Source organism: Acipenser ruthenus, chromosome 7, assembly GCF_902713425.1.
Source record: "Acipenser ruthenus chromosome 7, fAciRut3.2 maternal haplotype, whole genome shotgun sequence".
In the NCBI taxonomy this organism is placed as follows: Eukaryota; Metazoa; Chordata; class Actinopteri; order Acipenseriformes; family Acipenseridae; genus Acipenser; species Acipenser ruthenus.
Window position 1 is genome coordinate 52,555,253 of NC_081195.1, and position 13,896 is coordinate 52,569,148.

General features: G+C 37.6%; 1 protein-coding gene across 5 annotated transcripts in view; it reads right to left on the bottom strand.

Annotated features, from left to right (window-relative positions):
- Positions 1 to 281: 281 nt before the first annotated feature.
- The window catches only part of LOC117415233 (filamin-C-like), a 54,770-nt gene continuing 41,155 nt past the window's right edge, over positions 282 to 13,896 (bottom strand). For 2 of the 5 annotated variants that reach the window (XM_034921921.2, XM_034921919.2), the window contains 21 exons: positions 12,483 to 12,672; positions 12,212 to 12,235; positions 11,605 to 11,852; positions 10,988 to 11,080; positions 9,700 to 9,799; positions 9,128 to 9,268; positions 8,727 to 8,855; positions 8,368 to 8,541; positions 7,884 to 8,045; positions 7,293 to 7,496; positions 7,040 to 7,192; positions 6,791 to 6,913; positions 6,003 to 6,242; positions 5,016 to 5,285; positions 4,601 to 4,738; positions 4,163 to 4,278; positions 3,391 to 3,523; positions 2,786 to 2,962; positions 2,372 to 2,590; positions 1,855 to 2,058; positions 282 to 1,470 (listed from right to left, as the gene is read on the bottom strand). In XM_034921921.2, coding sequence (XP_034777812.2) covers positions 1,283 to 1,470; positions 1,855 to 2,058; positions 2,372 to 2,590; positions 2,786 to 2,962; positions 3,391 to 3,523; positions 4,163 to 4,278; positions 4,601 to 4,738; positions 5,016 to 5,285; positions 6,003 to 6,242; positions 6,791 to 6,913; positions 7,040 to 7,192; positions 7,293 to 7,496; positions 7,884 to 8,045; positions 8,368 to 8,541; positions 8,727 to 8,855; positions 9,128 to 9,268; positions 9,700 to 9,799; positions 10,988 to 11,080; positions 11,605 to 11,852; positions 12,212 to 12,235; positions 12,483 to 12,672 — 3,426 coding nt within the window. In that variant the 3' untranslated portion in view covers positions 282 to 1,282. The remainder of the gene's footprint in view (positions 1,471 to 1,854; positions 2,059 to 2,371; positions 2,591 to 2,785; positions 2,963 to 3,390; positions 3,524 to 4,162; positions 4,279 to 4,600; positions 4,739 to 5,015; positions 5,286 to 6,002; positions 6,243 to 6,790; positions 6,914 to 7,039; positions 7,193 to 7,292; positions 7,497 to 7,883; positions 8,046 to 8,367; positions 8,542 to 8,726; positions 8,856 to 9,127; positions 9,269 to 9,699; positions 9,800 to 10,987; positions 11,081 to 11,604; positions 11,853 to 12,211; positions 12,236 to 12,482; positions 12,673 to 13,896) is intronic. The other 3 variants (XM_034921920.2, XM_034921922.2, XM_034921923.2) reach the window with 2 other exon arrangements.

The following is a 13,896-nucleotide window of genomic DNA, read 5'->3' on the forward strand; positions in this document are numbered from 1 at the left end:
CAAAGGTATAAACAACTAGGGTAAGGTGAAGTGAAATGCTATTTTAAACAGTTTGAATTACAATGTCTAGCCAGTAGATGTCAGTGTAACATAATATAATAGAAATACTGCACCGTATGCACAGTCCAAACATCTTTGTTAAACCCTTATGTAAAAAGATCTTGATTTTTCTCAATATATGCATTCTAGCAAAGTGCTTGAAAACTAATTTTACAGTCTTCAGATAAAAAGACCCAATAAGTAAGGTAATGTTAAAGAAACATACCGTAACACAGAACTAATGTTTTTGTGGCAAGCTAGCAGTTAAACTTTATTTATGCCTGCAAGATCTTACCAAACAATAGGTTATTATATCAAACAATTATTTTTTTTCATTTTTAATACATACAAAAACACTAAAAAATGGCACTCTGTAATACTGTTCTCAATGCAAAGTCTGTGTTTTAACATTCAAATAATAGTACATTGCAACAACTGAATTCTCTCTGACCAATCACATTCTCTGTAAGTGGGTCAGGGCACAGTAAGAGGTCACTGGCAGCAGTTTTATGTGTTTAATATTTTTGTTATTTATGTATTTATTTATTTATAAATGTCATAATTTCCATATAGCTTACTTGCTGAATCCATAAATGTTTCTACATTGAATTTCTGTTCACATAAACAATGAAAATAATTTTTCACTAAATAAATTAAACCCTACAAATATCCACATTACTCTGACAGTGACCTGTTTAGAGTGACATTTCCCTTCTCAAGCTTATATTGGCCTGTCTGCACTTATTAACACGTGTCTACTTAAACACAAGGTATTAGTTATTTCTGCTAAGTAAACTTGCAATAACTTCTGTTTACATTAGTGAAGCAAAAAACAAACTTATATTCTTGGAATTTAAAAGAATCCCTTCCCTTCAGTTTAAGAAAATGTTTAACAGTTGATCATGCTTGGCCAATATCAGCTGGAAAAAAATAAAACTAATCACTTTAAGCTATGGATATATTTATTCTCCAAAATAAACATACAGATATGACCAAAAAACAACAACTTAGTATAAGGGTTCACCTTATCTTAAACAAAAAAAAAGGCAGAAAGAAAATTAGGGTGATTTGTTTTTTAGTATGCACTTTCTTGCTGTGATGTCAATGCTGCGTGCTTGTAAAAAGAATTTAAAACGTAATTTTTTTTTCTTCTCAACTTCTCTTTGCATTATTCAGTGCGTCGCGGGGTAGGTCCATTAGGTAATAGAGGGAGGGGGGGGCAGGGTGAAACGCAGCGTAGTGTTTAAGGTACGGTGACATGGAAAGGGCTTCCTGGAACATTTTCATCGCCCCATTTGACAATAAGAATGTAGTCCCCCTTTTCTTTGACAGTGTATGTTACGTTGTACATTCTGTTACCCATATGTTTGACGTACACCTCTTCACATGGAGTCTTTGGACCGTGGACACCGACCATAAGCATGTTTGTCCCTAAAACAAAACAACACAAAACATTTAAGATTTTCAAAACACATTTATATAACATTCTCAGAGGAAAGTGTTTTTTTTTTTATTTGTTTATTTGTAACTGGGACAGCTTGAAACAAATATAAATCCAGATTGTATTATTAAAACGGTACGAAAGAGATAACTCCTCCACTCTGTTTTGCTAGTTTTGTACAGAATTTACCAGGAAATTAAATACAAGCACACAATGGTTTCAGTTTATGAATAATTCAGTAAAATACATCTCAAGAGGGCACTGTAGCTGGTAGTTCTGATGGTGGAAAGCATGTGACTTTCTTTGAAGAAGCTTGGTACAAAGCACGTTTTATAACATCTGCCTTGAGTTTTGCCTTAACAATGCTGACTTACCTGCTTTACTGCAGTCTACTGTGAACGTGTTTTTCTGTCCTACAAAAGCCTTGGACAGGCCCGCCCCCCGTGACACAACTTTAGTGGCGTCAGATGAGAACTTGGGCATGGCTCCATAGCCCCCCACTGTGCCTGATTTGGTGACTGTTTCCACCAGCACTGTTGAGGTTTCATGCAAGCTGTGACCTCCAGATAGACGAGCACCTAAACATGAAAGAATGCGTCAGTCACAAATCTGCTCCCTGCATTATACTTCAACAGTATTTTCAACACAAATACCCTTTTCATTTCATACAGTAATACATACTTATGTGTGTTAACATTTTTTTTAAAATTTTGTATCTCTTTTGGCTTCACAGGACATCTTAAAGTATAACTACAAATACTTTCAAAATAAATAATAAGAAAGTCTAGGCTGGTTACCTGCTTCATTAGCTGTTATGCTGTTATGTTTGTTTTAAAATAGTTTTGTTTTATTTTTATATATTTTATAATCCCATATAATTTTTTTTCTTACCTGTGACCTTTGCTTTAAAGGGGCTCCCCACGATGTGTTGAGGTCCACCATATTTGATAGATATCAGGTAATTACCAGGAGCCATTGGTGTGTATATAACCTTGTACCCCTCTGGACACTCATTACAGTCCATTTTAACCTTGGATGGGCCATCAATAGTGACTGACAGGGCCCCAGATCCAGCGTTACAGGTGTTAACTACAAACTCAGAAGGCACTCCTAAAGAAAAAAACAAACATGACATTTAGTAAAAATAGTAACTTCAGTCTTGTAGAGGCAGGATTTAACTGTGTAGTAGCTGCTGGTTTTCCCCTGAAAGATGGTTCTTCCCAGTCCAATGTGAGTGGTTGAGAAAGCTGAACCACCTTGTTTAAATGGTCAGTCAGTCAGTCAGTCAGTACTGTGTGAAGTTACCTGTTTTTCCTCCCTCAAGCCCTGGTCCGTACGCCGAGACGAGCCCGGGGTCTCCTGCCTGGCCTGGCTCTCCCACTCGGATCTTGAAGGGGCTTCCTGGGATGTGGCTCCCGTTGAACTTCACATCAATGGAGTGGACCCCATTCTCGTGTGGAATGAAGCGGATTGAATACTTATCTACAAAACAAAAAGAGAAAATGGACTAAACCAAAACTATCCATACAAATGTAGGACTTATTTATTTAATTTGAGTTAAGATTTTTTTTAAATTAAAAAAAATTAACAGGTTATGAGTACACATTTTCACATAATCTGTGCCAATTTTATTAAATAATGATGGAAAAGACTACTCTGTATTAATTTTTACACTGTTATCTTTTCTTTCTCTATTTCTGTCTTCTGAAATCCTGCTCCGCCTGCAGATACTGTCCTGTACTGTAAGTATTAAATTCAGGTGATGGTTTACTTACTGATGGCAAGTCACTGGCAACTGTAGCATGAATATGATGAACTGTGTCAAGTGCTATTGATAGAGTTCTACTAATGTATTTTTAATCTCTGCAATTAACAATATTTTAGAGTTATCTGAAGTTCAAGTTACTCACCACTTTCCAGTTCTGAGACATAGCACTCTTCCACAGCACCAGAGGGCGTGTGGACCTTGGCATCAATCACTCCTCTGGCTCCGTTCAGCTGAACAGCAAAGGATGCTGGTTGGTTGACCTTTAATCCGGTCTCCTGAAGGGGATAAGAGAGCAGTGTCAGGTTTAACTGGCAGGTTATTTCTGTCAGATTTGGAGATGAGCACATATCCCAAACGAGCAGGGAGGCAATACTATTGTAAAGTTCCCCTGTAACCAGAGCTCATTAAAATGGCATACATTTCAAAGCTTAGCATAGTCTGGTTGCAGATCAAATACCCATTTGCATTTGCAAAGGGACAGTTAAGCCCATGCAGTGGTATTCTTTGCCAATTAAATATGTTACTTTAGGTTTAACTAAGTCCAGACAGAAATAGCATAGGATTTGGGACTAATTGTGTGGATGTGTTACATTTTACTATGCAAGGAATTACATACTGTATTGCATGGATCCTTAGTAACATTACTTCTTTAAATGAATACCATATATGAACAAGTATGGAGTAGAATGACACAACAACAGGCAGGACTGGCATTTACAGCGGCCAAGTATCTCAGATGCTGGCAGTTTTATTAAATCAGTGATGGAAGAGACTACTCTTTATTAACTTTTACACTGGGTTTTTTTCTTCCTCTATTTCTTTTCCATTTACAGCAGGGTGTTGCATGCTCTCAAAAATTTCTGATAAACCGCCATATAAAATAAATAATGTGATATACCTGGAGATAAACTTACCTGAAGACTGGTTACAGTGAGTCTTCTAGAATCATCAGAAAGAGTGGCTACTGGTACAATAAAAGGACTGTCTGGGATGTGTTCATCATTAAACTTGATTGAAACCTCATAATCACCTTTGAAAAACAATGGTATTGAGACATATTTGGTAAATGTTATTTCAAATTTCACTCAAAAACTAATAGAAGTCACTATTTAACAATGAGACTGGTACTGTAGGCGCATATTGTTTCTTGTCAATCAAAATATCAGTTATGTACAAATGAATAATAAGGCAACCAGCAGATATGGCCAAGACAAAAACGTTGATTTGAAATGAATGTGTCCTCTGACTTAAGGACTGTGTGGACTAGCAATGTTATTATTAGTTTCATCTTTATGTGGATACTTTAGTTTCCACGGAGCACTACAATGATCAATGGACAAGTGAGAACTTACCAGGCTCCTGAACGACGTAAGAGACGCCACATGAGCCGTCTTTTCTGTCTTCAAATGAAATCTCAGCTTTGCTTGGGCCTTCTACTGCTATGGAGAGACCACCTGCACCTGCCTCTCGGGTCCAGATACTGAACTCAGCTGTGGGATGGGAAGACACGTCAATTATGTGGTACTTTATGAGTCTAAAAGAGCTGTTAGCATATTGGCATGTATACTATAACTAGGTCACTAAATATGTGATTATCCAGATTAAATTTCCCCTTCAGGTCCTGGGGCCACAGTAGTGGACCTGTCACTTCCTGGTTTTCTCTGAAGGGGATATTACCAGACCTGCTTGAAACACTTACTGCAGTAGGTGGTCTGCACAGGTTGTCATTAAAAAAACTCACTACTTTGAAAATGAAGGCAAAGGTACCTGCAACTCCAGCCACCCCTCGGTCCAGGCCGGTGCCACCTGCCCTGACCTTGTGGGCGCCGCCCTCACCCAGGGGCCCCACAGTAAACTGAAAGGGGCTGCCAGGCACATGCTGCCCCCTGTACTTCACATTCACAGTATGGGGACCCATCTCCTGAGGCACAAAGCGCACGCTGTAGGTGCTGTCCTCTCCCTCAATAATCTCTGCATCATCGGTCTTCCCTGACGGGCTGGTGACCTGGGCTGTCATCTCCTGAGACCCAGCTTCTCCTAGGAAGAGTGAACAAGGAACTTGAGAATTCTATTGTCAGTGGACATCTTAATTTAACATGTGAAATGATTCAATCTACACAGTCACTAAATGCATTGATACATCTTTTATGAAAATGTAATGGGTTTGACTTTCTAAAACATTACGTGCCATGTGGGAAACAATCATAGGCCAACATAAAGCAGTAAAGAGTAAAATAGATTGCAATGAGAAAAGACCTGGTGCCACAGCTAAATGCTTTAAAGATCAGACTGAAGATAAAGACAGGATAAAGAATGATCCCTGGTCAGACACATACAAATAGCATCTTGGTGCCAATTGTTTTCCTACTGCTTTTCATACCCAGGTTTGACTTTATTTAGAGACTCCCTTTTCTATGTCAAAGTGAGTACAACTTTGTGGTGTGCATTTGTTAAAAAGGATTTCATGTTTGCATTTCTAATGAAATAACGCCTCCTGAACGTAGCAACTATCTCTCAAGTGCATACAATACAGATTCCAATATGTATCTTTAATTGCTTGGCTCTGCTAGCTTAATTCATGTCTGAATCATTACAATGAGATAACCCCTATGTTATGCTACCTTAAGAACTACACCACAAAATTACACCACATTAACAACTAAGCTACCACAGCTGTAACAAAACATCAAGCTATATCGTAAACTCTAGGGATTAAAAAGCCAAATCATGATCCAGAAAGGCCAGGACACACACCCTCTGGTCTGGGAATGCCAGTGAAGGTTCCCAGGCTCTCGCGGCCAAGGAACTCTCCAAAGACATCGCGGAAGGGATCTCCTCCAACCTGTGTGGACTCCTCCACCCTGACCTCCCTCTTGGTCTCCCCAGCCCGAGTTTTGCTGATCTCTGTGCGCTCAGTGCGTGTGTAGGTGTGGCTACTGCGCGTGAAAGTGCGCGTCAGACGCTCCTGGGCTGACACCATCTGGAACCAGTTCCCTGAAAGCAGGAGGGAAGGGAAGAAGAATGGAAGAAAAGAAGGAATGAAGAAAGCAGCAGGTTTCTTTGACAAAAAGAGCAGCCCATACAACCCTTTAGAACTTCAGTTTTCTTATTCACCTCTACTAATTTATTATTTTTACACATACTAGATCTTAAAATAAATTATTGTGTGTTTAAAAAAAAAAATAAGGAAATAGCAAATTATTACAATTTGGCATATAGACCAGAGCTTTTAACATAATTTCCTATAGTTCAGATTTCAATCGGAAACCAAGTAAAATGTGCTATAAATCTAACTTCCTGCCAAAGTCGGCGTTTCCTGTGAGTATGGGCTTTACTTTTTCCAAGGACAAGCAAACAAAAAAGGTAAAGAGAAAAATTTAAAATAAAGGATGGTGCACATTACAAACAAAAGTCATTAGAGAACTTGGGGAAAACTGAAGCAACATATAAAGTAAAGTGGTGTCTAGCAGTAAAAGTAGAATGGGAGAAAGGGAATCAAAGTCTTTTTTATGAAGTATTCTGGCTGTATTTTCTGTGCTTACCTGGAATTTTGAGGTTGAGGTCGCAGGTGCTGCCAACTGTGGCAATGGAGGGAGCCTGTCTCTTCCTGGTAATGCTCTCCTTCATACGCCCCTCCCCAGTCACCTTCACCGTAAATGGACTGCCTGCAATTGGAGTTTGCATGCTAAGTATATAGTAATATTTTACACTTTGTTGAAACACTCAACAAATTACGGTTCATCTGTATAATATCTTTTAATCTTTTAGTTAGGCATTCATCTCCTACTTACCAGGTACATGCTGGTCAGCAAATTTGATGTTGATGATGTAGTTGCCAGGCTCTGTTGGGCAGTATGTCACCTTACAAGTTCCATCCTCCACATCTTCACAGTTTATGTCAACTTTGCTTGGACCTTCGATTGACAAACCTAGACCCCCATAACCTTACAATAAAATGAAGAAAAAAAAAGTTTCAGTGTTTAGCTCTGGTCATGAATTGGAGTAAAAATAGAGAGAAACTGAACCTCCACCTTTTTTTCTTACCTGCGTTCCTAGTATCCACAATAAACTCAGACACCTCAAAGGTATGACCTTCCACCAATCCTTTTCCTGAAACCTTCACTTTGGTGGCATCTCCAATTTCCGACTGGCCCACCATGATTTTGAAGGGGCTGTTAGTGACATGCTTGCTGTTCTTCTTTACACTAACCACATGCTCTCCAACTTCCTTGGGAGTGAACGAAATACCTTTCAGGGAAAACAAGTACAAGTTGAATTTAACAAGATCGTTTTCCATCACAATGGTAATTCTTGAGATACAAAAATGTTTTTAGTTTACGAAGGATTAGTCTTTAAATACTTCCATACAAAAACTGCTTAATTAAAAGCATTTGATTTTATTACAAGTATATAGGGATATAACACACACATTTATTTATACTATAACTATGTTATTGCCAACATTTTGTCTCATTTGAATTTTAGTCTACTATCTTTGTATTCTGTAGTGTACTGTATGCAGTGAAACAGCTTTCCTTACAAGCACCACTGCATATGCCATACACATTTAGCCTATCAAGATGTCTATCGGTGAATGGTATCACTTACATTCACATAAATCAGTGTGGAACTCACCAATATGCCTGTTTGGCAGTCTCTTCAGCAGACAAGGCTCCTCATTGCCAGACGGCGCTCTGATACTTGCTGTTAACAAACTCAGATCTGTCTCTGTGATCTTCAAAGAGACATCCGTTGCAGTGCCAACATTGAGCTCGGATGTTCTCATAGAATCATCCCCTGTAAGAAAATAGTATTTTACTTTATAACTGCCCACATGTTCATGCAACCCAGATCCTAACTTGGTGGAAGTTCAAGATACATTTAAAACAGTAATTATTTATGCATCTACCTACACCATCAAAAATCTTGGTATATTTATTGAATAGGTAGGTTAAGATTGTTCATGAGTGCTGCACAGTTCTTGACAAACAAAAATTCTCACAGAAGCAGTAAGCTTTGTCCAACATAACCTGTGCTGGGGGATGAAGGGTTTCTGCTTATTACCATATCTATTTTGTAATTATTTAACTGGTAACAGTTGTCAAAGCTGATTGCCTACCTGTGATCTTTGCAGTGAAGGGGCTTCCTGCGATATGTTTGTCGTCAAACTTGACAATAATGTTGTAATCGCCAGGTGACGTGGGGAGGTAGGAGACAGTGCAAGTGCCATCCTTGTTGTCCTTACAGGTGATCTCAGCTTTAGATGGGCCTTCAACAGCAAGAGACAGACCACCTGGCCAAAAAAAAAAAATCAAATAGAAGAGACAAGAGTTATTTTATTCTTAGTATAATGAGCAAACTGAAGCTTTTCCTGGAGGTAATGTGGCCATAAAATTAAGTTTATAATATTATCTGGAAAGTATTATTTTTTTTCCCCCACCACTAAAATATCTACATCCTGAATACACCTTGTCTTACCTTCTCCAGCATCCTTTGTAACAATAGTGAAGGTGGCTGGTTTGTTCACCATTCCGTGGCTTAAGCCTGCCCCATAAGCAGTCACGTGACCACTGTTGATGGCATCCACATAAAACTGCAGTGGGCTTCCTGTAATGAAAAAAGTAGAATGGGTTTAAATTGGATGTTCTTTTATGTATTAAACATCAGCAACTTGTATCAATAAATGCTCCTTCTCTAAATCTAATGGTTCTGTAAAACATTACTTTTATGGCAATAGGCAAGTACTTTTCCTTGGACTAGACATGAGACATGAGAAATAGATCCTACCAGAACTGTACTTTGCCTCTTATCCTATTGGACACTAAATCAGTCTGTAATTGGGCCATTTTCAAAGGGGGATTAATTCATTGGCTACCTACCAGGAATATGGTTTCCATCATACTTAATATCCATTTCATGCAGTCCCTTTTCCGTTGGGGCATATTTCACAGTGACAGTTCCATCTTTGTTGTCAGTTATATTCGGACGGGCCGTCTTGCCTGAAGGCATACGCACTTCACCTGCAGTAACCAAGAAAAGATAAAGGGCTATGATGAGAATCTGACTTCAGATAAGGGTCTAGGGGTTAACAAACTCAGAATCTGGTTAGGTCTGGCAGAGGGTTCTGTTTCACTATTCCTAATATCTGAGCTCAGTCCAGTGCTTGATTAACTATGCTTGTCCAGTCCCAACCTGCTATGAACACCTAATTAAGCACATTTAAGCAAACAAGGACTGTATACATTTGTGTTTTTTATTGAAAGTTAACCTTTTATAAGAACCAAAGGGTTTGTATCATTAAGGTATTGTTTTAGAGAATAATTACATCGAGATTCTCATGAATGCCTTAGTTTCTTTTTTAATTCAGTGTCAATGGAGTCATCTCTTCGCAGTTTTTAGCCATTTGACTGAGACTTATGTTACTGTGTCACCTAATATCTAAAGAACATACCTGTAATCTCTCCCTTTTGGACAGTAAAAGGAATGACCAAATTGAAAGGCCTAAGCATGGACTCTATGACATCAACTGGGGCAATGGGTTCCTCTGTCGCCTGAGGGAAGGAATCATAACAGTCAGCCAAAGTAAATGAAAGATGAGCAGCAGGTAGTAAAGGAGACTGTTAACAGGAAATGATGTCAACGTTTAATGGAAGATCAGCTCTGGGTGATGAGTGCACAGGGTGGTCCAGGCTGATAAAAGCGGATTCAAAAGAGGAAAAGCTGCAAGAGAATGAATGAATGCATTGTACATTTAACCATGCTAACATTTAAAATGGGGACTTCACTGAAACAATGATATACCTAGGAAACTGGAGGGGGTGGGGGTTGCAGTTTCCCAGATATCAGTTAATAGAGCTGCAAATTGTAGTTTAAAATACTTGGTATTTAACACGTTTATATTCCTGCAATGAATGGTAAAAGTAATACTGGTAATATCAAATCCAATTGCCATACTAAATAAAAGAAGTAGGGCCATGTGAGCTACAGATTCAGGATTTATTATATAAGAATATAATTGGAACATGTATAGGCAATAGTCCTATATACTGTACCTTCATAGTTTATTATTTAATTTCACAGAACCATTTCTTGCCAATACAAAAACAAGTTTTCATCTTTTAGTTTCATGTTTAGTTTATATCGATGCACACATTAACAGATTTCTGGTTTTAACTGCGGGTTACTGGATTATTGTGATGAAGGACAAGGCTGTACACTGAAATACCAAATGAGTGAGAGTGGATGAAAAGAAGGAGAAACTGTTAATGAACGTTGAGGCCCTGGCTGATGTACCAACCGTTGCTTTAGTAATTACAACCAAGTTCACTGCAAATTAAAATGTAACATCAGGCACTCAAAGGAGTACAACAATATATATATATATATATATATATATATATATATATATATATATATATATATATATATATATATATATATATATGATTTAGGAGCTTTCAAAATACATTGGATGTTTTTGTTCATTGAGAACAACAAATAAGGTGAATGCCAAATGCAAATTTCAGACAAATTAGGCAAACTGGTATTGGTATTGTATTGCTAGAGCAAACATAGTGGTAGACATACCAGAGCAGGAGTACATTGATATTAAAAGATTTGTGTTGATTATTTAGTTATATTTTACAGAATATATTGTTTTTTCAATTATTTGTGTATTTTTCGGTTGTACTTTTTAATTAGAATGTTTATTTGTTGTTGGTCTATTGTTATCTCTATACCCAATGTGATGGATAGCCAGTGTAGGGTGCGTAGGGCTGGTGTAACTGCAGCATGTCACATGGTTCTTCAATAACGGGAATGGTGTCACACGCCTAGCGGAAGGTAATTTACATGTTAAGGGGGGAAAAAAAACACAATATTATGTCATGCACGAACACAACCACACATTTTACAAGAATCAAAGTTGGAATTGAAAATAAATAACATTCAATATTCAAGTACAGAATTAGCTGGTGTTTTTGTTTAATGTTATTCAACACTAATTCATATAGCACTGAAAGAAAACAATTAAATTAGCTCCCATCAGGCACTGAGCTCCAAAGTCGTGAGAATATAAACTGAAATATATCATGTTAAACATTAATTTACTGTAAAAGGGTGCATTTTGTTGTTCAAGAACAATAACATTTATCTTTTTAGATGCTATGGATATCCTTTTGTTTGTTTGAATTGGACACTAACCTCAGTCTTTTTTTTTTTGAGCCTGTGCAGGACACACAGAGTTTGTCCAGATCATCTCTGGGATCTATTTGACACCAGCAGTTAATTCTGGGGTTTGCCTTGTTTGTTGGTTGAGGATTACTGTAGTGCATAACAGAATAACAGAAGCACTTACCACCACATGGAAGGGGCTATTAGGAATATGCTCTCCCCCAAAGCGGATGGTGATAACGTATTTGCCTGGCTCTGGAGCAGTGTAGTAAATATCAAACGTCCCGTCTGAGTTTTCCACCACATCAACATCCAACTCAGCCCCATCAGGGGTCGACACCTTGCACGTAACCTTTCCCTTGCCAGCGGCCTTTGCATCAACCGTGATCACGGTCTCCTCACCGATTTGAATGGTGGGTCCCAGACCAGTTCCTGTTGGGAAAGCACCATGAAACATGCCTATGTTTTTTTTTTCGAACATTTACATTTTTCATAAATGCCAACACATATATATATATATATATTACTTTTTTTTTATTTTTTTATTATTATTATTTCTCCCAATTTCAAATGGCCAATTATTTTTAGGCTCAGCTCAGAGCTATAGAGCGCATCCTGCACTCCACGCGGAGCGCCTTTACTGGATGCGCCACTCGGGAGCCCCCATAAATGCCAACATTAAAAAAGATGTTTTTGTTTTATTCCCAATCACTATATCCAGTCTCCCTCACAATATACCCATGTGTGTCAACAGACTGCTTCCAGGTGAGAGACCATAATAAAATACTTACCCAGACCATGTCCTCCAATTGATACTACAAATTAAAAAAAAAAACAGGTAGTTAGTCATTTTATAAAATATGAAAGAATCATGCAATCAAATTAGTTACCTTTTTATACAGTACTGTATGAATTACTTTTTATAAACTAAACATGCTGTATTTGTGTTTGTATTTTGTTCATGTGCATTATAGATTCATAATTATACGATGTCTATAATTCTAACCTTGAAAGAAAAGCAATGTAAAAATGAATACTCAGAGCAAAAAGCATGTAGCTTACCTGTCACCAGGCACTTGCTGGCATCTCCAGTTGGCAATGCGTGAATACGGTATGGGGAGTATGGAATCTCATCGCCGCCATACTTGATGGTGATGGTATAACGTCCTGTCATATCAGGCACATATGATACCGTGTAGGTTCCATCCCCATTGTCCCGAATGTTTGCTTTTTTGGGTTTTCCTTCAGGATCCTAGAAAAAAAAGAAGAAATGTGGAACTTCTTTTTTTAAAACGTTCCATGGATGCTTATTATAGGAGTTTCAAATGAGATAACTTGTTAATGTTGGGTTAGAAAAACCAAAGTAAATCCATAAAGCCTCATGACCCATGGTATTGCTAATGTACAGTAGTTCAATGATAATGCTATTTCTTAGATATGAATAAAAATGACAAGCTTCACTTGAATCATAGTCTGTAAATTGATTCCTCTCATCAGTTTGTCTGAACATTCAGTAATAGTTTTCTTGGTGGAAGTGACTACATGTAGCTTGATAAACTTCTGTCTACAGTACACGTCTTGAAGGATAGCTTACATTTGACTTCCAAAACCCTGTCTTTATTTATCAACCAAGTACTTGTATTTATTGAAATACAACATCTGGTTAACATTGATTTACATTTGTTTTCCTTTACACACAAGAAACCAACCCCCTGTTGTGATATAGTTATATATAAAACAGTTTCACTCCCATATTATATTAATATTTAGGCATCTTGATTCTTACTCTACCAGTTTGTTTTTGTATGACTTTAAAAAAATCGAGGCCTCCTGCTTGCGGCCCTCAGGGTCCTACAAGCAACAGGCATCATGTTAGCTGTCCAATAGAGCTCTCTGGTCTGAACAGAAACCCTGCAGTGCTCTGTTAGTCCTTTGTTGGCCAACCCTTTATTTGATGTGAGAGGTGTACGAATCGGCAGTATGGCAGAACAGAAAACCAGTAAGGTTTGCATAAACTTACACATACTTATACTAAGGTAACATTAAAAAGCTAAATTAAAGTCTATGAACGACAATGTTGTTTTTGTATTTTAACAAAACTGTATACTATATCACGAACATACATTGAAATTAATATAGAAAGATTATATAATCAAAACAAAGCAAATCAAGTTTTTGCTTTCCAATTCTTGAGCCAGTCCTCACCAATGTATGTTACTTTTAATGTCCTTTAAATAAAACGAAAATAGGTATGCCAGTAAAGTGCCAATTAAATTAACAATGTTATGCAATTGTAAAAAAATAAATAAATAAAAAAACAGCCTTTTAGTACAGCACTTGAGACAGGTAGGATTAATTGCTCATTGTTTAAAACTGGAAAACACACACCACAGCCAGTTAATGGGACAACATAAACCCACGTTAGGCCTCAATTGACATTAATTTATTATGTTTTGTTTTACCTCAACACAGTGGT